Below are 24,414 nucleotides of genomic sequence, written 5' to 3'. Positions count from 1 at the left end.
TGGCTAAGCTTTTGTGTATTATTTAACAGAAAACACTAACGTGACTGATTTAAGTCACTGAATGGTCAAACCGGTAAACTGGTGATGAACTTTCCCTTCCTTTTTCTTTTCTTGGAAATTCCCAATTACTTTATTCACACTTGTGTCTTTTACTGTAGCATTTCATCCCCATTTTTTTTAACCTCTCAATTGTTGGAGGAAAGCAGCTCCTTAAGTGTTACGTTGCTTATCTTCTCAAGTATATTGTTTAGGAGACAACGAGAGTTTCGAGATAAAACTGCCAGAATTATCCCAAGACCTGACAGATTTGCTAACAAACAAGCAGTTATTCTGATCAGTATCCTACCACTCCTCTGTACCTTTCATATGAACCCCATATGGCATCAATCCTGCTTACCTGAATTAACTCCAATTTTCTAGTGGCCAAGGTCAGACGAGTACAGAAAGAGACTCAGCTGTTCTTAGCTAGCACATATGGTCCAGTGTTGTTGGTAATTTACCTACTGTAATAAAAAAGTACTTAATGCTAAATTCAAATCCCACCACAGAATACCTCAGTGATGTCTTATGCTAATCTATAGGTGGCAAATATTTTACGCGAAATATTTTGTAGAGTTGAAATTATCGGCTCTTTTGGATGATTTGTTGTTAGATCTGGCAACAGCACTGATGGGGGAATTTATTAGGGGAAAAACCCCACTAATCTGCCTGTGCTGTTAGGCTTATTTTGATGACTATCATTACAGGCAATAACGAATGCTAATGCTGCTGCTTGTCAGGTGCCAAAAGTAAAAAAAAAAAAGAACTTCCATTAAGTTTTTGAAATCTGTGTAGATAAAGAAACAATATTTATTCCTGTTTTGTGCAAGAAATTAGCAAATAATAGTGGGCTTTCTGTCCCTTCTGCTCATTCAAAGATATCTTGAATGCTATGAGTTTTAGTTCTAATGCTGCCTGATGAGTTTCTTTCAAATCACAACAGCAACAGAGTGTTTTGGGCATATTTCATATTAATTTTGCTTTGAATATTGCACAAAAATCTTCCATGCTGATATAGATGCTGTGAGATTGCAATTATTAAATTTATGGTGTTGTGACAAATTCTTGCCCTATTAGAGGTAAATATTTAAAGTAGTGTTTGTGAACTTCATGCTGAGTTCCAATGGTGAAACTATGCACTATGCTTTTGGAAAAGGAGATTGCTTCTAGACACAGTGCAATCGAAATGGGGAGTTTTGTACTCCAGTTTGTAAGAGAAAACAAGCAGAGTGAGCGGAAGTGGATTTATCTTTACAGAACATGCAGAACATAGGATCTGCTTTAAAAACAGATTAAAATTACTTAATGTCCTATTCATACATACAAAGGAAAAAAAACCTACAGAAATGTGAGAAATATCACACTTGTCATCTTCCACATTTTACAAGAAGAATCATTGTTACATTAGTTATAATTCAGTAGAGGGCTATAAATCATTTTGGTATAAAAAGCAAGGAAGTTTTCTGAAGTCCCTTAGTGTTTTTGGAGCTATAAAATCCTTACTTATTTCCAGGTCAAAGCTGATAGTGAAAACTTATTTCAATAGCATTAGGGTTTGGGTTTTTTAACCATAAATTACTTTAAATATTTAACGTCTGTTCAAAATCTTTGGGTTTTAAAACAAAAAGTCAGCACAATCGAGGTAAGAGTAAAAATGTCTTTCTCTGAGCACTGCATTTTTCATTCCTTGTAGCTCTATTCTTGGCAGAAACACCTTTGCTACCTTTTTTCATTTGTGCTCTATGGACCATGAAAACTGCCGTTATGGAGGAGAGAATGCTGTATGCATTGGTTTTATTGTTTTTATGCTGACGCAACAAAATCTAAATCGGCTGGTTCACTTAGGGGTTTTCAGGCCTCAGCAGTTCTGAAAAAATAGGGAAAAAAAGAAAAAATAAAAAGGGTAAAAAAAAGAAGAAAAGAAATGCCCTGAAGACTAGTCTGATAAAGAGGACAGTGTCTTTTTCACTTTTCTTTGATAACAGAGAAAAAGCCAGTCTCATAGTTCTAGGAGACAATAAAGAGAATACAGTACTACAAAGGTAATTTTTATAACTAGTTGCTAATCTGGTCTGAAAATCCAATGACACTCAGAAGTTCATTTGAATTAACACTGTCTGTGGAGTGATAGAGGACAGTTAAACTGATTTAAATCTGATCTGCTGTTCAGCACAGGTGGAGGAATGTGTAATATTTTCAGTATACTTAAGTTGCTAGTGATTAGCTTGGTGCTCTGTAAAAGCTATGCCTTCGCCTATAGCAATGATTCAAAACTGCGTTCCACATATGTGAATGCAGAGTTTGGAATGTCTATGCCATCATATTATATTATGGAGGCATCAGCTGTAGATATGCAATTAAGACCAAATTGCGTTTTACACATAATGTGCTCACTATGTCAAAATTGGTAAATACAATGTTTCTGCTGCCTCAAAAAACAGCACTTACTTTTGGAGTGTAAAATCAGCTAAGGCTTACTAGAAAATATTTCAGTTATTAAAACAAATTTAAATGGATTATTTAAAACAAAATATCTGGAAACAGGACACGTAGTGATATTGTGTAAAGCTTAAAAATTAGTAAGATCTGATATCTTCCATTCTGATTCCTGTAGCTAATTCTGACAGTTACCATAATTTGCATATACTGCTGTTTAGCTCAGAAGTCTCAAGTAATGGATCAGGATCCCATCGTTGTTCACTTCAGAAACATTGAGAAGTTTGGAGAAAACAGTACCTATTCCAAAGAATTCAGATTCATATTAAGAACTGGGAGAGGTGGATCAGTGTACACACATATAAATTACAGAAAGAAGAAGTACAAAAAATGCACAGTGAAACAAACACATCATCGGTCATTGATAAATATTCGAACAGCAGCAAGCAGCCTTTACATATTTCCATTTGGTGACAGTTCAGGAAAGCAAGCAGGCTATTTATGTTTATTTACAATTTATTTTAATTTCTGCAAGTGTTCAAATTCTTTCTGATAGCCGTATCTTTGAATTTCTCTGTACTTATAATGCTTGAGGACAATTACAGAAGTCCTAAAACATCCGTTACCTTAGGCCATTGGTTTATTCTCTCAGCTTCAAGCCTGTCATAGTATGATTTGAAATGTATTCAATTAATTAACTTTGTTTATCTCTCACTGAATGGTACTAATCCTCTGTGGCCTGAAATACTGGAAACATACCCCAAATGTGTTAGAACAGCTATAAGCTATAAGCGGATCATCTATAATATTTGCTTCACCTAAATTTGACATCTAGCCTTCTTATGTTTAGAAAAAAATCTTGAGATACATTAGTGCTTTTGACATTTTAAGAACATCAGAAATGCATTTTCTAGCTTATTTCACAGCTATGTAGATTTAGGGCATGTGCCAAAACAAAATGTCAAACTTATGAAAATTAATAAGGAATGAATAAAATAAATGTTTTGTATGAACAGTTCAGCTTGGATTTCCATACTTGTGTTCCGAATTTCCAAGGGGTCATGTACGAAACAATCGGGGTGAGACTACTTGAGTTTCAAAGGACTGAAGGGCGAAAAAGACAGAAAAACACATGTTTCCGGATAATAATGGGCTTGCCTTTGGCTTGTATAAACTACTTATGTTCACAATGTTTTGGGGTTTGTTTTGTTTGGGGTTGTGGAGTTTTTTTGTTTGATTTGTTTGTTTGTTGGTTTTTTTTTCTTTTTTTCCCCCAAACAGAAAATTATATGTTTTGTTTTGTTTTCCTGGAATTGCTCAACTTCAAAATTTAAAGAGTCTCCAGAAACACTTATTACTGTATGTAACTTCCTACTGATAAAGAATCATAGAAATCAATTAAAACTGAAATTTAGAATAGATTTCTAGATTTCCCTTCATCTTATTGGAGGACATCTGCTTTCCTAATTGAAAGCAAGGCCTTAGATTAGCTTATTCAGGCCCACGTGAAGCTGTTTCTAATATTTCCAATCAGATGATTCCACTACTTGTCTGGGCTTCCCGTTCCAATGCTTAGCTGTTCTCATGGTGAAGAATTTTTTTCTTATATCCACAAAGAATTTCCCTTCAGCAGCTTGGACCTTTGCCTCTTATGCTGTAACTGTACGTCCTAATGAAGAGAATACCTTGAACTTCTCTCTGACTTTCTTTTTAGTTAATGGAAGAACATGATTAGATTCTGTGTCAGCCTTCCATTCTCTAGGTTGAACAACACCATTTCCATCAATCTTTGTAAGCTGAGATCTCCAGCGCTCTGATCACCTTGTTGGACATTCTGATTGTAACATCTCTCTGGAACTTGGAGGATGAAAACTGGGCACAGTGTTCCTGGTGTGGCTTGACAATTGCCAAATATTGTGGATTAATCACATCCCTTTTTCTGTTGGCTATAGTCTTGCTGATACAGCCTGCAATTTGCTTTCCTGCTGCAAGGATTGGCTGATCACTTATATTCAGCTTGCTGTCTTCTTGGATCCATAAGTCCTTTTCAGCCAAGATACATTCCTGACAGTCAATTCCCAGCCAGTACGGATGCTTGGGGTACTTTCTCCCAGGATAGTCTTTGCATTTATTTTTGTTAAGCCTCATGCAATTCCTGTTATACTAATTTTCCAGCCTCTTGAGGTCTCTCTGCAGGGTAGCTCTTTCTTCCACTGTATCTACCTCTTCCCTGTTTGGTGTCATCCAAAAACTTGGTGAGGGTGCTTTCAATACCATTTTCCAAACTGTTTATGAAGATATTGAATAGTGTCAGCTCTAGGACTGACCCCTGAGGCCCTCCATTCGTGAACAAGATGCCAATCTGGCCTTGAGCTATTAGCTACCACCTTTCAAGATTAACATCTCAGCCAGTTCTCCACCTGTAGGTGTTCCATCTGTCTAGTCCATATCCTACTAGCTTGTCATCAAGGATGTTGCGAGAGACCATATTGAGCACCTTGCTAAGGCTCATGTACATGGTTCTTTATGAATGCACTTTTCATATTTCATTCTTTTTGTCAGTGTAAACAAAGCGATGAGCTTGGTGAAGTACTTCAGAAGTTACATTTCATAGTTTGTGTATTACAGAAGGACAGAATAAATGTGCGTAATTGTTTCTTTGGCCTTAAAAAAATCCATGAATCAAGCAACTTTAAGAGAAGTGGCTTGAGTCCACTAAGAATACAATGCTCAGGAAAACAAAAGTCACATAGCTGTTATAAGCAGTGTCATAAATGGAAAATAGTGTAGTAGGATTGGGAGTCTGTGGGAATTTTTTTGGCTTTAAGTTGTAATGGTTTAATTCTTATGTGGTGGAGAGTGCTTTCATAAAATATATAAGATCTGAGCTTCTGACTTTTTTTTTACTTATTTTATTTCTCAAAATTTAATCTTAATTACTTTTAATCTTTCCTTTGTTACTACAGCCTCTTTTGAGTTTAAGTATTGCATGAGTGGAAGCAAAGCTGAGACATTGTCTGTGACATTCGAATACTTTTAGAAGCCAGGAAAGAAACTGGATGCTATCATTAAAATAAAAATCTCCATTAATGGATTTGTAATTTTTTCTTTGTAGAAAGTGTCAGAATTTGCATGGCACATTTTTACTGTGCATTTATCCAATCTTGTCTTGTATCATGAAGTCTGCTTCCCTGTCCTTTGGTCATTGTTTATGCTGGCATTCATTCTACATCTTGATTTTTTTCTAACCTTGTGATCCAGAGTCTCACTGCTCAGATATTTGTATTTCCTGGCCAGTGATTCAGGATAGAGCAGTAATACATTACTAATGATGATTCCTTGTGTTTGCAGCCTCACATTTGTGCACAGCATTAGGCTAACTTAGAGCCTTTGCCATGCTTCCTTTTGTAATCCCTGACATGCATGTTATCTTCCAATGATCTTTAATTTATGAACGCTGAGTATGTCACTGACAGTATCCTCTGAATATCATTGTGACAGCTACCATTTTATGCGCCAGGTAGATGAGTTTCTTGATTTGTTTAACCTTTCTATTTCCTTCTTTCCTGTTGGTTAGTTGTCTTTTTTATTTCCAATGAAATTCAAATGTTTCAAAGCATAGGCAGCTTTCTTACTACTGAAGGGAACACGAGCATGATGAATCATGTCACCATGAGTTATCTTATACAGACTTCATTTCTGGTTGATTTCAGGTTAGATTGGATTTCCAGACAGTATTTTCTAGTTAGATGAAACAGTATGGTGGACTAACCCAGATAAAATAATACACTTCTTTGATGGAGTATATAAGCTGACAGGGGGTGATTCGAGACAGCCAGCATGGCTTCACCAAGGGCAGGTCCTGCCTGACCAGCCTAGTGGCCTTCTATGATGCAGAGGCTGCATCAGTGAACACGTGAAGGGCTACAGAGGTCATCTGTCTAGACTTCTGTAAGGCCTTTGACACCATCCCCCACAACATCCTGCTCTCTAAATTGAGGAGATATGGATTTGATGGGTGGACTGTTTGCTGGATGAGGAATTGTCTGGGTGGTCGCATCCGGAGTGTAGTGGTCAATGGTTCAACATCCAGATGGAAATTGGTGACAAGTGTTGTCCCTCAGGGGTCTGTATTGGGACCAGTACTGTTTAAAGTCTTCATTGATGAGGTAGACAGGGGGATCAAGTGCACCCTCAGACGACACCAAGCTGACTGGTGCAACTGACATGCCTGAGGGAGAGGATGCCATCCAGAGGGACCTGGCCAAGCTTGAGAAGTACACCTGTGTGATCCTTATGAGGTTCAACAAGGCCAAGTGCAGGGTCCTTCACCTGGGTCGGGGCAACCCAAGTTATCAATACAAGATGGGGGATGGAGGGATTGAGAGCAGCCTGAAGAAGGCTGTCAAGAAGGGCTTGGGGGTACTGGTGGATGAAAAACTGGACATGAGGTGACAACATGTGGTTGCAGCTCAGAAGACCAACCATATCCTGGGATGCATCAGGAGAAGCGTGGCCAGCAGGTTGAGGGAGGTGATTCTGCCCCTCTGCACTGCTCTCATGAGACCCCACCTGGAGTACTGCGTCCAGCTCTGGAACCCTCAGCATAAGAAGGACATGGACCTATTGGAGCAAGTCCAGCAGAAGGCCACAAAGATGATTAGAGGGCTGGAGCACCTCTGCTATGAAGACAGGCTGAGAGAGCGGGGCATTTTCAGCCTGGAGAAAAGAAGGCTCCAGGGAGACCTTATTGCAGCCTTTCAGTACTTAAAGGGGGCTTAAAAGAAAGAGCTTTTTAGTAGGCCCTGTTGTGCTAGGACAAGGGGTAATGGCTTTAAACTCAAAGATGGTAGATCTAGATATAAGGAAGAAATGTTTTACAATGAGGGTGGTGAGACACTGGAACATGTTGCCCAGAGAGGTGGTAGATGTGCCATCCCTGGAAACATTCAAGGTCAGGCTGGATGGGGCTTTAAGCAACCTAATCTAATTGAAGATGTCCCTGCTCATTGCAGGTGGTTTGGACTAGATGACCTTTAAAAATCCCTTCCAAGCCAAACTATTGTATGTTTCTGTAATACTATGATTAACCAGCTTGATTTGCACACAGTGAAAGATGGAAACACAGCGTAAATTGCAGCATCTGCTTCTATCAGTATGAATGACGCAGCCATAACCACAAGAAGCAATATGTACATATTGGAGTGTCATTCTTTTTAGTTCAATGTCAAACGGGCTCCTGATGCTTTGATTGTTTTGGCTTCTTTATTTCAGTCGTGTGAGTCTGCTGAGTAGTTTGCCAAACACAGAGGAATACCATTTGTGGCTGTATTTGCTTGAATCCAATGTTTTTTATTTTAGGATAAAACATCCTCTGTTGTGTGTAAAACAAATCCTATAACCTGTATTTTACACTTTTTCTGGTAAGAATTTCTAAATGCTAGTTAGAATTTAGGAGTCACCAAAAAGATTAAGGGCCACATGAAAAGGTGAGCTGTTTTCCTTGGCATCATTTCAGTTCTGTCTTTTAGCTTTTAGGAGTGGAAGAAAACAGTGCAAAGACATTGTGGTGTTCTGTCTATATGAGAAAACTGAGAGATCACTGTGCACTTTCTATCACCTTTGTTAGCTTCACAGTGGTGAGCCATGTGCACTGATGTTCTAGGCTTTGTGTTATCTTCTACAGTCTCACTAATCATGTGTAGACTTCTTCACTTTTCTTTAGTTGTTGTTTTAATTATTCCAGTAAGCAAGCAATCCTATGCAGGAGCTTTCTCTGATTTTGTTGGCGACCTTTGTTCCTTCCTTTTCAATAGTAGCTGTGGCTTTATCCTAGCTGATTAAATCAGTCATTGTAATATGAGCACTTTGTCCTTTAGAGGGTATTGTATTTTTTCACATGCTCTGATTCTTCAGTAGAGAGCAACCATTCCCCTTGCTAACATGTTTTCATCCTGGAATATATATTTTTTTTTTTCAACAGACATCTAGAAATGTATATGTACTACAGTTCATTCTTTCTTTATTTCCTATTATTGCTCATTTAGCTTTTTCTTTTTTTTTTTCCTCAACACACATCAGCAATATGTATCTAACAGTTTACTAAAATTGTTTTCTCTGCCAATTTTTTATATTGCTCAAATTATTTATAGTGGCTAAAATATTTGTTTCGTGTACTCGGGTGAAGATTGTATGTTAAAAAAATTAAATACAGGTTCTTGGTAAAATTTTACAAATATTGAAAAACATTTATTTTCTGTCTGTATTCTGTCTGTATTACATAGTAATTTAAATTCCTACAGAGCTGATGTGCATTTCTTAAAGTACGTTATTCTGTAGTGCAATATTCAATGCTTGCAAGAAGTACTTGTTTTTCAAAACAAACACTATGAGGAAACACCGTATCTGTTTGGTCTTCTCTATTTTATGTGTTCACAGTTTATTTTGAAGATAAATGGTTTCCCCCTTCATTGTTACTAAAATCTTTTGCAATCAGCCACAGTAACAATGTGTTCATGCAGAGTCCTAAAAGTCTTCAGTTTTTGTTAGCGTTGACACTAGAGTTAGTTCGAATGTTTGATTTGCTAAGTCCCCAGGCAGAGTGAAATAACTCTTGGATTGTATCTCAGCAGGGGGACAAAGTCATCTTTTTTTCTAAATAAATGTTCTTTTTATTCCACATACACTGCTAATTCTCCTCTGGGGCAGAATTTATGGCTGCCAATCAGCTGAACTTCAGAAAGGTTTGTAGTATCAATCTTTGTTTAGTATCTTCACCGTAGCTGACGGCATAGTTATGTTTAAGGGTGACATTAAAAGATGAAAGACTCCTTAAAAATTCTGATTAAACTAGTTTTCATGCTGTATTTCTACATTTTATTTACTAGGCAAGATTTAACATTACTGAACATTTTCTGATACGTCTTGAGTTTGAAACATTATTAAACAGATGGGGCAAATGTAATATAAAATGTTCAGTACTTCTAATACCTTCAATTTATTCAGTGGTTATGATCTCTTAAGCACTGTGTTCTACAAAGATCAGGGAAGGTAATATCCTTTTTCAAAGAAGCTGAGGTGAAAGAAAGGAAACAACTCCTCTGTAGTTGCACAGCATCACTTTGTGCCAAACTGCTGTCCCTCCCTTCTTATCACAACAGTTCTTTGCGTTCTGTGAATATTAAAGCAGAAAACACATATTAATTTTTAGGACTTTTAGTAGTCAGTTTCTGAATGGCAAGCTGGTGTTAGTGTGACCAGAGTGTGAAACTATCTCTTACCTAAAATCTTTCTCCAAGTACTTTTGTAGTGTACCATGGATGAAATGTTTGCTGCCCTCTACTTCACAACTGTTTTCTCCATATACTGCCTTCTGTAAGTGCTTTGATTGCTTCAGGTTGCCACACTATTCATTGGGTTTTCAGAATTGCTCAGGATTAGCTGAGTGACTGAAATAAGAGTGAACATTTCAAATGTGCCAAATGCCACAGATTCTCCTATAATACTCTCCAACATTGCTGATGAACTTGGCAACAGTGAGATACTTCATAGTTTCCACTGACTTCAAATACCTGTAGGCCTTTATCCTACATAAAAACATATATACAATAAAACCCAGATAAACAACAGGTATTGCACGTTTTCTTGAGAATCTCTCCAGCTCTTTTGTTTTGCACGGACAAGATGAGAAGTACAGATGAGATGAAAGCTACAGGCACCCTTACAAGAATGCGTTGGTAAAACCTGACGTAGTAAAATACCACAAGAGAGCAATGTGGAAACTGAGAATTTATTTTCACTCTTATAAGCATATTATTCTTATTCATATTGCATCTAATATTTGTCTTTCAGAAATCCAAAATCTCCACTTATGACAAGATGTGGGCCTTCATGAGTAGCAGGAGGCAGTCTGTACTTGTCAAAAGTAATGAAGAAGGTATCCAGCGTGTGCTTACCTCTGATTATGCATTTTTAATGGAGTCGACAACCATTGAGTTTGTTACACAGCGGAACTGTAACCTAACACAAATTGGAGGCCTGATAGACTCAAAAGGTTATGGCGTTGGAACTCCCATGGGTAGGTGATATGTCAACCATTTGTTCTCTGTTCATTAATCTTAGTTGCTGCAGTAGCATACAAAAGCTCCAATACACTGTTGCTTTCTCTACATTGCTAACATTTTTTCTTGTTCTCTTTTTCCCACCTGGGGAAAATATTACATATTTTATCAACATTTATGGATTTGATTGAATTTTCTAAACAGAAAAAGTAGGTACTTTATAAAAATTTGGACACTTTCATATGGTATGTTTCTCTTACATGGTGCCTTCCATATGTTCAAAAACAACAACAAAAAGTACTTTTTGCAGCACTTTCTTTGATGAAAAAATTTTTTAAAATGTTGATCTCTCTAGAGGATGAGCTGCTGGTAGTCCAATGCTTGCATTAGCAAATGGGGATAATGCTTCTATTCTGAGAGGGCTAATCACTCAGATTCTTAAAAGAGGAGGAAAGATTCCATAACATGCCACGTATAATCCACAGACAAAAGTAATACTGAGTTAACTTTGTGAAATAGGGTTTTGCAGAGCAATTCCAATCCTGTAAATATTTTCCAGGTCAGGTGTTCTTGACTAGGAAAAAAACTTTAGTTGTAAGATTACGAGCTAATTGCAGACATTAGTTTGGCTGCTAGAATCCACAGGATGGGGTTCAACAAGCACTGAAGTGCTGAGTTCCCATTGACTGCAGTGATTTTTAAAGGACATGAGCTGAGGATCTGGCTTTAGATTCCAGAATAGATGGGAATAAAAAAATAGTGTCACACAAAAAGTCTGTCAGTACTGCACAATGATCCTACTTAATATTGGAAGATCATTCTGCTGAATTCTTTGCATGGCCAATATTTACTTTAGCTTTATTTTTAAGAATAATTTATCACCTTGTGATTGATGTGAATATGTTTTATGTTTTTCTCAAATAGGTCTTACTTTTGGTACTGATTTTATCTGTGTTAATACTATACACTAAATCATTGTATGGGGAAAGTTGTGTCCAATACTCAAAATCAATCACATGGTAAGGAAGGTTAAGAACTAAACTTTACTGGAATATCTTGGATAAAGAGGTATCTACTAGTATTATCAAATATAGGTTTCCCTTTATGTTTTAGATATTTACTGCAACTCTAATGAAATCTTTATAATTTTCATCATTTCAGTAATTTGCTATGAAATGTACACCTCCTGCAGAAATTATGATTCTGTTCATTCTTTCTTTGAACAGTCATTTGTTAGGAATCTAGTTTTAATTTATATAGCAATTTTTCCACCCTGCTCTGTTGTGGTTTCTTATATTGACGAATATTTTCTGTAGACATCTAAGTGCCAGAAGGCACTGGACTTCAGTTCTGCTGCTCTTTTTGGCATCTCATATTTTATGATATATAAACCTTTTGTTATTTTAAGGGTGAAAACCATCTTCCATTTAGGTTTAGTATGGTGGAAATTAAATCTTAGTGATAGCTTGAAATCCTTGAATAAGCTGCATGCAAACTCGTGAAGCATCTGAAGCATGCCTCAGAAATCTAACTGCCCATGGAAGTGCCAAAATGATAGAAATCAGATAGTCCAGGCTATTTTACAAGTGATTTTGATTATGTGTAATCACACAAGTAGCATAAACACCAAAGAAAGCAGATGAAAAGCAAATAAAGCCAGAAATGGACTTCTAGAGTTAAAGTTACGAGGAAGAGGTATTGAGTGTAAAGAGGCAAGGAAGCAAGTAAGCAAACTGTCTTTTGGTCTTTGTCCCCTACCTTATTTGGGGAGAAGAGGCAGTATGCATGCACTATTTCATCATTAACGTTGAATCATATCAAAGACATTTTTCAGCTCTTATTCATCTGCAAGATTTCAAGTAGTAACAAATTATCTGTGTCAAGAGAAATAATAGTGTTGTACAAGGGGACCTGTGAGCTGATAATTGTCTTGAATCAGGATGAAAAAAATAAAGAACATACCTGCAGGAGTCAGAGATCAGCAAAGGAAGTAAAATGAGATTTGAAACAGTGTTAAACTTAGCAACTGAAGTTGAAGCAAGATCTGAAAAAAAGAGGCCTTCATAAAAGGAAATATAACAGAACCTAAAATAAGATATAAAGTAAGGTTTTCACAAAAGAAATGAAGGTACAATATAACAGCATCTGTAGCTTTCCCAGAACAGCTAAGAATAAGAGATTAATCCTGTGTTAGGCCAGAATCTATAAAATGCTATTCAGAGAACTAACATTTGTAAAGGTTTTGTATCTTGTGTATTAACCACACAGTCTCAGAGGAAAGAGATTGGGTAGACTCTGCTAAAATAATGTTCACACATACATTTGAAAGGAGACCTTACAAGAAGTGTATCCATAGTGCCAGTCAGAATATATTGCTTTGTTGAAGCTAGAAACTCTTACCTAGCAGTGGATAGTACAAAATAAAATCATGCATCATAGGTAATCTCATTTCTACAGGAAGAAATAATTCCGGAGTCTTTAAAAGAACTTATGACATGGTTAATTCTGCAGAAGTAGATTTCATCATTATTTAATGTTTATGGAAGAAGTTTATAGCCATGCATTTGAGCAATATCTTTTTAGAGTTAATACTACTAAGAATAACTTGTCAAGTGCTTGGAAAACTACAGTGTAATGGTTTCACAAGGCACATGTTACTGCTTGTGCCTATTTGGGAAGCAACACATCTCTGAGCAATAAAGAAAAAAAAATACAGAACTAATTGTATTAGAGACACAGTATCTGAAAGATATAGATGTCATCTCCCCCAATTTACAAAAATATCCAGTTTATCTCCCAGAATAGTGTCTTGAATTTGAATAAATATTTGCATGTGAGATTTAATTTGTAGAATACAGTTGTTACAGACCTTATGTCGAATACAGTAGAATGGATATGGTTACTTTTAGAGAACAGCATCAAAGAATGTAGGTGCAGCATATCTTGTTCCTTTTGAAGGCTAATAGAATAATAGTTATTGAGAACACAATTTGCTTGAGTCTACGTAGCTACAAACAGAAGGGCTAAAAGCTTTCCTAACAGAAAAATATGCTAGCAGAGTAATTTATGACAGGATAATCACTTGGAAAATGCAACCACCCAAATATAGCACCATCTCAGTGTACTACAGTAAAAGCTCTCTGCTCACAATGTGAGAGTTTTACATTCAGAGAAAGTTGCACAAAAGGAGGAGAAAAAAACAGCAGATCAGGCAGTGTATAGATATCAAATCCCTCCAAATACACCGAAGAAGCCAAATCTGAATTTACATAATTATTAGTGAAGTAAACAAAGTTTAAATTGCTAAAATGTAGCCTTGATGAAGGAAATTGGAAATGATGTACTTCTGGCACAAAGTAGGATCAGTGTACACGTTTAAAATCCACAAAATAAACTGACGTTTGGAATAGGTGCAAAGCAGCATTCTGTATGATATCTTTGCTGTTAGCTTTATTTAATATGTCACACATGACACCTGCAGCACTGAAAATAAGCTAGAGTGCGTGCGTTTGGTAATTTATACATACAATGAATGATTCTCATGCTACATGTTTATAAATTGAGGTAACAGTCTTGTATATACTTAACTTCATTTTCAGTCAACCACCTCTGGTGCTAGACTAGAAAAACTTCATTTATAATGAAAAGAGAAGGGAAGAACAGACCTGGGTTGGGACATTTGACAAGAACTGATACTTTGGAGCAGATAAGGGAAAAACTATTTGTTACTGGGGCTGTGTTTGTTTTGTTTTATTTTCCGTCTTTGCAACTTTGTTTATAGTTTTGTAACCAACAGTGTTAACACTTCCTTTGCTAGAGCCTGTTTGATTTTCTTCCCATTTTCTTCCTTTTTTTTTTTTTCTTCCCGTTTGAAGCTCCACATGTCAGAGTTTTGTATTGGCTCTATTTTTGCATGTCCTATTAGGATGCATTATTTTGTCAGTCCTGTGTTCTTCATCAATGAATCTGGTAGATACATGTTTTGTTAACGTGATACTTTTGTTAAGTATCCTGTATAGTTTATTTTTAATAATAAATATATGAGTATGTAGCATGTACAATTATCTATTAGAAATAGATACATCTTTCTTTTAGTGGTTGGAATTTGACTTTGTGTGGTCATACACCTCATCATCCAAGGTTGATATTCGAGGGAGGAAGGAGGGGAGGGAGGGATGGAGAGAGGGAGGGGAGAAGAAAGAAAAGAGAGAGAAAGAGAGAAAAGACACAGAAAGCAAAAAAATGAGGGCAGGTGAGGATAGAACAAACCCTTTGGGTATTTAGAATAACTTCTGCTTTTAATGATAGATCCTCTAAACTGTTACTTATCACCTACAGTAGTTCTAAATTTCTCATTTCTTCATCATGCATGATAAAGGTGTTTAAAATTGATTTTTTTTTCTTGAATAAAACCCAGTTGGGATAAATGTGCCATTGCAAAGGATTCCTAAATGCTTATGATACTTCCGCTTGCTTATGGTCTTCTTATCAAACATAAATTATAACTTTTTTTCAAGAAAACCTGGTCTATCCAACAATACAAACTTCATGCCCTACTGCAAGTCAGTTAATATGACTTTTCTATGGTCAACATAATGTAAACTACAGTAATATTATTTGACAAATGCTATTTTCCATAATAAGTATTTATTAACATCATTGTTAATGTGAAGTGAACCACATGAAAGGTTAGAGATTTGCTTCTATGCAGTCTATATTAGGGCCTTAGCAGTCTGCAATGCTACTTTTCACTTTTTTTTTTTTTTTTTTTTTTTAAACTCTCCAAAGCAAATCTTCATTTCTCTGGGGTAGTTTCAGGTTGATATTTCTTTTCCAAATTCCTGTTTCTCTTCAGCATGTTAGACAGCAGGCTACTATCCATCTGGCTTGGGCAGATTTTCTATTGAATTGCCAGTTGCTTCTGTGTTGAACCTTGAGTACATAAATAGCTGACAAGTGTATATGTCAAACCCATTCCATACGAGCAGATCTATTGAGCATGCACCTTTCAGATGATCCGCTCTTATGTGTCAACTCAGGACTACCCTGTATATGCCAGGCAAACTCAGTATATGTGGAAACACATGCAAAGTAATGTCTTTGACATTTTGAAAATGAAAAAGGGTAGGTGTAAGTAATCCTAAAAATTTGCATATATTTCTTCTAATTCTTAAGAAATACAAAATAGAAAGTGGTGTTTGAGAGATATGGTACATATAAGAAATTAGAGCTAGTAATTTCTCTACTGTTGCTCTGTGATTGTTGAGCTGTGGAAAGCTACAGAATTAGATTAAGAGGGGGCTTTAGCTGTATAGCAGTGGTGTACCTATAATATCTGATAATAGGGAGGTAAAAAACAGTTTGAGAAAAAGATGAAATGCACATTTTCTTATCCTTTCTTCCTGTGCAGCTATTACAAGAAAATAAATTGTGCTATTAATATTAATAATATCTCAGTTGCAAAATGTAGTGAGCTGAATCTGTTACATGACTGTCTTCACTTTTTCTATTTTTTTGACTTACTTTTCCCTTGCTGTGATCAAGCTATGACTTCTCCTACATCATCATACCACTGTCTGCATCCCTGATCTTTCCATACTTATGGATTATCAAGATGCCCTGAAAAATGCTCATATCTTTATTATTTAATTGTTAACTTTTATTTTTTTCAAAAAGAAATGTGCACTACCCCAACTATATAGAGACTCTTCACTGTTCATGGGGATAAAATACAACTCTGAAGATCTGAATGAAATTAAACAATGTATTTTGGGGTCAACACACCAAGTGGATAAAGCTACCAACATTTCATTGCAAAGCTAAGTCTTACAGAACTACCTGTTATACCGAGATGAGATAACTTGCACTAGTAAAACAAATCTATGTATCAAAATTTATTAATGGAAGTACATAAAATATTTCTACACAGTGTATATTTATATACTTACAATAGAAAGCTGGTAGCTACTGTGATACAAACAAGTTATACTTCCCATGTCAAAAAGAAAAGTATATGAATAAAACAAACAGCCTTCCAGCAGAGGTGCATTGGCTGCAGGTCCCAGATATCAGTGTAGTCACTTAAGTTCAAAGGATGAAACAAACTTCAAGGCTGTCATGTTCTATTGATTCAGAAGTGCCATTTTTAGTCAAGTTCTCTTTTCTGTACATTCTAATGAAATATCAAATAAAATGTCTTTGTTTACAAACATTTTATACATTACAATCTCTTAGAGAAAAAATATATTTTTCACAGTATTTTGTTCTTAAAGATTCTCAAAAATTTGCCCATTCACCTATGACTTCCAAAAAGTCTATTTGGCCAATTAACGTAATGTGCAGATCACTTGCATATAGAAATTTATTTATAAACTTTTGCACAATGTAGTTAATCTAAACATTTTTTAACCTAGGCATTCAAATCTTTTATTTTTTGGCAAATCAGAACCAAAAGCAGAGTTGGCTTTCCTTTTTTTTTTTTTTTCCCCCCTCTCTTTTTTTCGAATTTCAGTCAGCTGTGTAGCATGTAATTAAAATGTTGTTTGGAGTAAGCACATTTGGAAGACAGTAGTATTCATATAATTTCATCAGACACAGAATCTAGAAAGAGTATTTCACACTCCACTCACTTAAATTAAAGATTTCACTGCAGAAAAAAAGGGTTTCAGGCAATAATTTATGATCTGCTATTTCATATCTTCTCTAGGAATATGACTTCATGAATTATTTATATTTTCTAAGCCATTAATAAATGCAATACAACACTGTTCTTCCTACCCCAGTGATAGGCTGATGGATTCAAATCAAATTTAAACAAATAGTTTAATCAGCAAATGTATAACACTTAATTATCATGTTGTATCCAATAACACTGTATAGGTCCAGATGATTTATACTACTATATATCTCTAGGGAGTGACCTAGAAAAAAACATTCACAGTAAAATTTTCTATTTTATAGTATTGAAATTTTTTAACTGACTTGACTCTGTTCTTAATGCAGGTATTTTTCAAAAGATTTCGTTACCTGCAATTTTTATTTAAGTGCGTGTTTCCAAATATAGAAATTTTTAAATGAAGGCACAGTGAGGAATATAAATTACTTAAGAACAAAAGCTTTTAATTGATTTTTGTAATTTCAAGGACTAAAACTTAATTTAATAAAAATATGAATAAATGACTCTTATTTCCTAAATATGGACTAGAAAGTAAAAAAAAATATTTTTAAGATGATCTCAAAATAGTCTTAACTCTCCTCTTAGAATTGAGAATGCACTCTCCTCCCTTGCTGTATTTATCATTTCAAACAGAGATTTACAGCCTGGTTTTGTAATAATCTAAAAATTAGTTTATTTTTGGAGCTTGCCTGTAAAATAAAAAGCAGATAAAATTGGAGTAAATACCTTATAAGTGTAAAAATAACACTTCATCATCCTATGGATGTGTAGGATGTTGCCTCCTATGTTTTGTCTAGTTTTTAAAAGACCAAAGCCTTGAATTCTACAGCTACATGTCTGAATTAACTTTTTTTTTTGTTAAGCAGGTTTTTTTTACACTTAGAACATTAACTACATCCAAATTAATACTTTAAACAAATGCCCTGAATGTTTTGTAGTAAAGAAATTTAATATGTTATTACATATTTAGAACATAGTGGTGCTAGAAATTTTTCCTGTTTTAGGTCCCAGTTTAAGAGAGATTAAAGTATGAATAGAAAGCCTTGCATTTTCCAGAAATTACCTAGAAATGAATCTCAAAGTTGAAGGTACAGTTGTCCACAGTCAGACATTATAGACACCATCAAAGTAGGCAGCAGTCTATTACTGAGATTATATGAGAATGTGTAGTATGGTTATCCTGCAGTTGTAGATTCTTCTGAAGGGAATAGACTTATGATACAGATGAGTATCATAATGATGAGTTCTGAGCCCCACAATTTAAGAAGAATGTTAAGGCTCTTGAATGTGTCCAGAGGAGGACAACAAAGCTTGTGAAAGGGCTCGAAGGCATTTCCTATGAGGAGCAGCTAAGGACTTTGGGCTTGTGTAGTTTGGAGAAAAGGAGGCCTTTTTTTCTTTTCACTTTTTTTTTTCCCTCCTTCTCCTTCTCCTTCTCCTTCTCCTTCTCCTTCTCCTTCTCCTTCTCCTTCTCCTTCTCCTTCTCCTTCTCCTTCTCCTTCTCCTTCTCCTTCTCCTTCTCCTTCTCCTTCTCCTTCTCCTTCTCCTTCTCCTTCTCCTTCTCCTTCTCCTTCTCCTTTTTTTCCTTCTCCTTTTTTTCCTTCTCCTTTTTTTCCTTCTCCTTTTTTTCCTTCTCCTTTTTTTCCTTCTCCTTTTTTTCCTTCTCCTTTTTTTCCTTCTCCTTTTTTCCCTTCTCCTTTTTTCCCTTCTCCTTTTTTCCCTTCTCCTTTTTTTCCTTCTCCTTTTTTTTCCTTCTCCTTTTTTTTCCTTCTCCTCTATGTTTCTCTTTCTCTTTTTTCTCTTTGTCTTTTTTTTTTTTTGCTTTTATTCTCAAAGAAGATTACAAGTTTCACTGAAAGGTTTGGTTTGGAATGTTTTATTTTAATCACTGGGTGCCTACACCTTACTTCAGTATTCCCCATATGTTTTACTGTTGGGAATGCCATCAGGCCAATCACATTATCTTAATTCTTGCTAATGTTCAGTTATGATTGATAGAGTTTTCATGCTCTTAGAAGAGGAAGGTCTCTTGCACTTCACAATGCTTTGTCTGGACAGATTTGCAGGAAAAGACAGACTATTTTTCCCTAAAGAAGTTTTTGGTGAGAGCCATTAACATGCTTAATGCCTCTATTCTATGCGGTGCTTTTTACTCTTCCTCTATAGGTGCAAAAACACACACAGATTTTCAGTCTGTTCCTCCATTTTTACTTTAGTCCATTAGAATCAATAGGGCTAGTAAAGATTTATTGATCTGATCCTGGGAATCAGATCACTTATTTAAAAAAAAAAAAAAAAACAACCAAAAAACCAAAACCAAACCATAAAAACCTCCCATCTATAAAACTTCTACCTATAACATACCTGAATAAGAAGGTAAGGCTGAAGTTTCACTGTCATTTTAAACTGGCATAGGGCTGCTGCATTTTGCGAAAACTGACAGCTATAGGAGCTGGTGTAGTGACTTAAACTGTCAGAATACCATTCATCGTCTTTCATAAAATTAATTTACTTTGTGTTTAACTATGTAGCTACTAATGAGGCTGGATGAACATTAGTTATAGCATGAAGAAAGCAGTAATAATAAACAAACTGGGATTCAAAAGAGGAAATGAGATTTCTGCACAGCCAGCTGCTAAACTGCACCTGAAGACAATCCAGAGATCCTTCCCTGCTTTGTGATAGTTAGAACCATAGAATCATAGAATTATTAGGGTTGGAAGGGACCTTAAAGATCACCTAGTTCCAACCCCCCTGCCATGGGCAGGGACATCTCCCACTAGATCAGGTTGCTCAGAGCCCCGTCCAGCCTGGCCTTAAAAACTTCCAGGAATGGGGCTTCCACCACCTCTCTGGGCAACCTGTTCCAGTGTCTCACAACCCTCATGGGGAAGAACTTCTTCCTAACATCCAGTCTGAATCGTCCCAACTCTAGTTTTAATCCATTCCCTCTAGTCCTACCATTACCCGACATCCTAAAAGGTCCCTCACCAGCTTTCTTGTAGGCCCCTTTAAGATACTGGTAGACCTCTATAAGGTCTCCTCAGAGCCTTCTTTTCTCCAGACTGAACAACCCTGACTCTCTCAGTCTGTCCTCATAGGAGAGATGCTCCAGCCCTCTGATCATCCTCGTGGCCCTTCTCTGGACACTTTCCAGCACATCCATATCTCTCTTGTAGTAGGGTCTCCAGAATTGGACACAGTACTCCAGGTGGGGTCTCACAAGAGTGGAATAGAGGGGGACAATCACCTCCCTCGACCTGCTGGCCACACTTCTGATGCATCCCAGGATACGATTGGCTTTCTGGGCTGCTATTGCACACTGACGGCTCATGTTGAGCTTCTCATCTACCAGCACCCCAAGTCCTTTTCTTCAGGGCTGCTCTCAAGCTAGTCACTGCTCAGCCTAGTCAGCTTGCCCTGACCCAGATGGAGGACCTTGCACTTGGTCTTGTTGAACTTCATGAGGTTGGCATGGGCCCACCTCTCCAGCCTGTCAAGGTCCCTCTGGATGGCATCCCTTCCCTCCAGCATGTCAGCCACCCCAAACAGCTTGGTGTCGTCGGCAAACTTGCTGAGGGTGCACTCTATGCCACTGTCCATGTCACTGTCCATGTCCCTTGAGGGACTCCACTTGTCACTGGCCTCCACTTGGACATGGACCCATTGACAGCCACTCTTTGGGTGCGGCCGTCAAGCCAGTTCTTTATCCACTGAATTGTCAGTCCATCAAACCCATATTTTATCAGCTTGGAGACCAGGGTGTCATGCGGGACAGTGTCAAAGGCTTTGCTCAGGTCCAGGTAAATGACCTCAGTTGCTCTCCCCTTGTCTATTGATGTTGTGACCTTCTCATAGAAAGCCACCAGGTTTGTCAGGCACGATTTGCCCTTGGTGAAGCCATGTTGATTGTACCCAATCACCTCTTTGTTATTCTTCTGCCTCAGCAGTGCCTCGAGGAGGATCTGCTCCATAATCTCACCAGGCATGGAGGTGAGACTGACTGGCCTATAATTCCCTGGTTCCTCCTCCTTTCCCTTTTTGAAAATGGGGATTATGTTTCCCCTTTTCCAGTCAGTGGGGACTTCACCAGACTGCCATGACTTTTGGAATATAATAGAGAGCGGTTTAACAACCTCATCCACCAGTTCCTTCAGTACCTGTGGGTGTATCCCATCAGGTCCCATGGACTGGTTCACTTTCAGGTTCATCAGATGGTCACGAACCTGATCTTCACTTGCGATAGGCAGTTCTGTCCAATGCCTGCCATTGTCTTCTGTGACTCTGGGAGCGTGGCTGGAGCCCTTCCCAGTGAAGACTGAGGAGAAGAAGTCGTTGAGAACCTAGGCCTTCTCCACATCACTTGTCTCCAGCTCCCCCATTTCCTTTCTGAGGGGGCCCACGCCCTCCCTAGTCTTCTTCTTACCATTAATGTACCTATAGAAATTTTTGCTGTTTCCCTGATCTCCTTGGCTAGATTTTATTCTAACTGAGCTTTAGCTTTTCTTACCAGGTCTCTTACTGTTCAGACAGCTTCCTTATATGCCCCCCATTCTAGCTGTCCTTTCTTCCATTCCTTATAAAGTTTCTTTTTGTGTGACAGTGTGTCCAGGAGCTCCCTGTTCATCCAGGCAGGTCTCCTAGCATTCTTTCCTGCCTTCCTCTTTGTCAGTATAGTTTGCTCCTGGACACGGAGAAGGCGATCCTTGAACACTGACCAGCTGTCCTGGGCCCCCCTTCCCTCTAGAGCTTTGTCCCGCGGCGCTTTGGCCAGCAGATCCCTGAAGCGATCAAAGTCTGCATGCCTAAAGTCCAGGGTCGTAAGCTTGGAATATATCCTCCTAGTTGCCCTGAGGATCTTAAATTCTATCGCTTCGTGGTCACTGCAGCCAAGGTTATCCCTGAGCCTCACGTTGGTCACCAGCCCTTCCAAGTTGGTGAGAACGAGGTCCAGCATAGCACATTTTCTTGTTGGTTCCTCTACCATTTGGAGGAGGAAGTTGTCATCTATGCATTCCAGGAACATCCTGGATTGCTGGTGCCTTGCTGTGTTGTCCCTCCAGTAGATGTCAGGGTGGTTGAAGTCCCCCACGAGTACCAGGGCCTGTGAACACGAAGCCACTTCTGCCTACCTATGGAGGGCCTCATCTGCTTGGCTCTGCTGGTCAGGTGGCCTGTAGCAGACCCCTACTGTAACATCACCTTCCCCTGTCTTCCTTTTAATTTTAACCCATACCTTCTCAACGACCTCCTCATCCTTCCCCGTGTGGGGCTGCATTGATTCTGGTCACTGATGGTCATCGATGCTGGTCACTGATGTAGAGGGCAACACCTCCTCCCCTCCTACCCTGCCTGTCCTTCCTAAAGAGCTTGTATCTGTCTATCCCTACATTCCAGTCATGGGAATCATCCCACCAAGTTTCAGTAATGGCCACTATGTCATGGCTTTCCAGCAGCATAGTGGCCCTTAATTCATCCTGTTTATTGCCCAAGCTGTGTGCATTCACATAGAGGCGCTTCAGCTGGGCTGGCTGTGTCGCCCTCTTGCACAAATCCCCCTTGATTCCCTTGGGGTGTCCCGGTGTGTCGTCTCCAGCTTGCCTTAGGGCAACAAGTTGAGAGCCCTTACTAGGACTCCATCCCTCTGCCCCTATTGCAAAAAGCTGCAGTGTATCTCTCAGTGGCAGAAATAAAACAGTTGTAATTTAACAGAAGTGAGTAGTTGCGCAACGGGGGAGAACTGTCGAAGTGAGTTTTCCATATTTTAAAAAACTCTTTTTGTATGCTTCACCTTCATTCTGTCTCATATTTTGCAGAACTTGAGCAGTATAGTTTTCATCCCCCTTCACATTAGCACTTCAATTTTTTCTTCTTTTTGTCTTTTCTCATGAAGGTCTAGGCTAAGAATCAAAGAACATTATAGTAGCAAGAGTGCCACACAACATGAAAACACTGGCTTGTATTCAATACCTTTCCAAAAAAAAAAAGATTCATAGGATCCTTTCAAAATTAACTATTTGGAGTTTATCAGCCTTCCTTACTCTCTAAAGTTAAGCACTTGGTGGGCTGTTTTCTGTGTCCTAACACCATTCTCTTTTCACACTTCCACCAAACTGAATAGGTGACATGTTTTAAAGAAACATGTTAGAAAAAATTTCCTTAAATTTCAGGCAAGACTAGAAAAATGGCATTGAGCACAATGACTGGCACTGAGCCCAACTAGAACATGCCTTTCAATTAATTTGTACGTTTAGCAGTCAGTGATCAATGCAGAACATAATTTTAAACATGTTTTTCCAGGAGAAAAAGGCAGGTGTTTTGGTTTTGTTTTTCCTTTTATTTTTTTAATGTTTCCATTACTTCTCTTAAATATTGCACAATTTTCTAAAATCACAATCATATGTTGCCTTATTTGAAGAAATACAAGACAAAGAACATCCTAGACTCCACAGATACAGTTAGTGAGATCTTGCTTTCCTTCTGCTCTTGCAGTAACTTGGGTTTGTCTGACACTGACCGGTCACTATAAGGTCAATACTTTTTACACACCTGTGTTTAAATATATTTATGTAAACCCAACAAAGGCACAGATATGAATGATATGGGAACCTTTCAAAAAGCAGGCAGTTCCAAAACTGAAGGGAATAACTGGTAAATGATGTATTAATTTAGTAATCAAAATTGTTAACAATACACTTGGTTAACATAACTGAAACTAAGTGCTACATATCTGAAAATACTGAAGAGTTTAGAAGTTTAAAACATGCATCGATGAAAATATATTCCTGGATTTCCTCTGTAAAGTACTAAACCCAACAGGCAACACTGGCTTTCAATTTAATCATTGTTGAGATTTCAGACTCTGCAGCTATTTCCTGTTTATATTTTGTGGGACACTCAAGATATCTGAGGTGTCCTTGTCCATTACTTTTGTAAAGTACTCCTCCTGGAGAAAAATTTCCATCTTACAATCCAGCACTGTGTCTATGCAGAAAATGTGCGTAGGTGTTTATGTAGATATGTATTATACATTCTTAGGTAATTCCAAATAATAAATGTAATGAATACTGTGCAAAGTTTGCACTCTGAACTTGAATACTAAAAGTATGAACATTGTCCCCTGCCTATAGTTTTCAAAAATCTAAAGCACTACAAAAAAAAAGAAAAAATCATAAAATAATTTCTAAGCAATCATTTGGTTTT

General features: G+C 37.5%; 1 protein-coding gene across 3 annotated transcripts in view; it reads left to right on the top strand.

Moving 5' to 3' along the window:
* Positions 1-24,414, top strand: part of GRIK2 (glutamate ionotropic receptor kainate type subunit 2) — a 418,840-nt gene that overhangs the window by 372,167 nt on the left and 22,259 nt on the right. For all 3 annotated transcript variants that reach the window (XM_063329880.1, XM_063329879.1, XM_063329881.1), the window contains one exon: positions 10,327-10,552. In XM_063329880.1, the coding sequence (XP_063185950.1) occupies positions 10,327-10,552 (226 nt within the window). The remainder of the gene's footprint in view (positions 1-10,326; positions 10,553-24,414) is intronic.

Source organism: Chroicocephalus ridibundus, chromosome 3 (assembly GCF_963924245.1).
Source record: "Chroicocephalus ridibundus chromosome 3, bChrRid1.1, whole genome shotgun sequence".
NCBI classification, from domain to species: Eukaryota; Metazoa; Chordata; class Aves; order Charadriiformes; family Laridae; genus Chroicocephalus; species Chroicocephalus ridibundus.
This window is presented reverse-complemented; position numbering and strand designations above follow the sequence as displayed.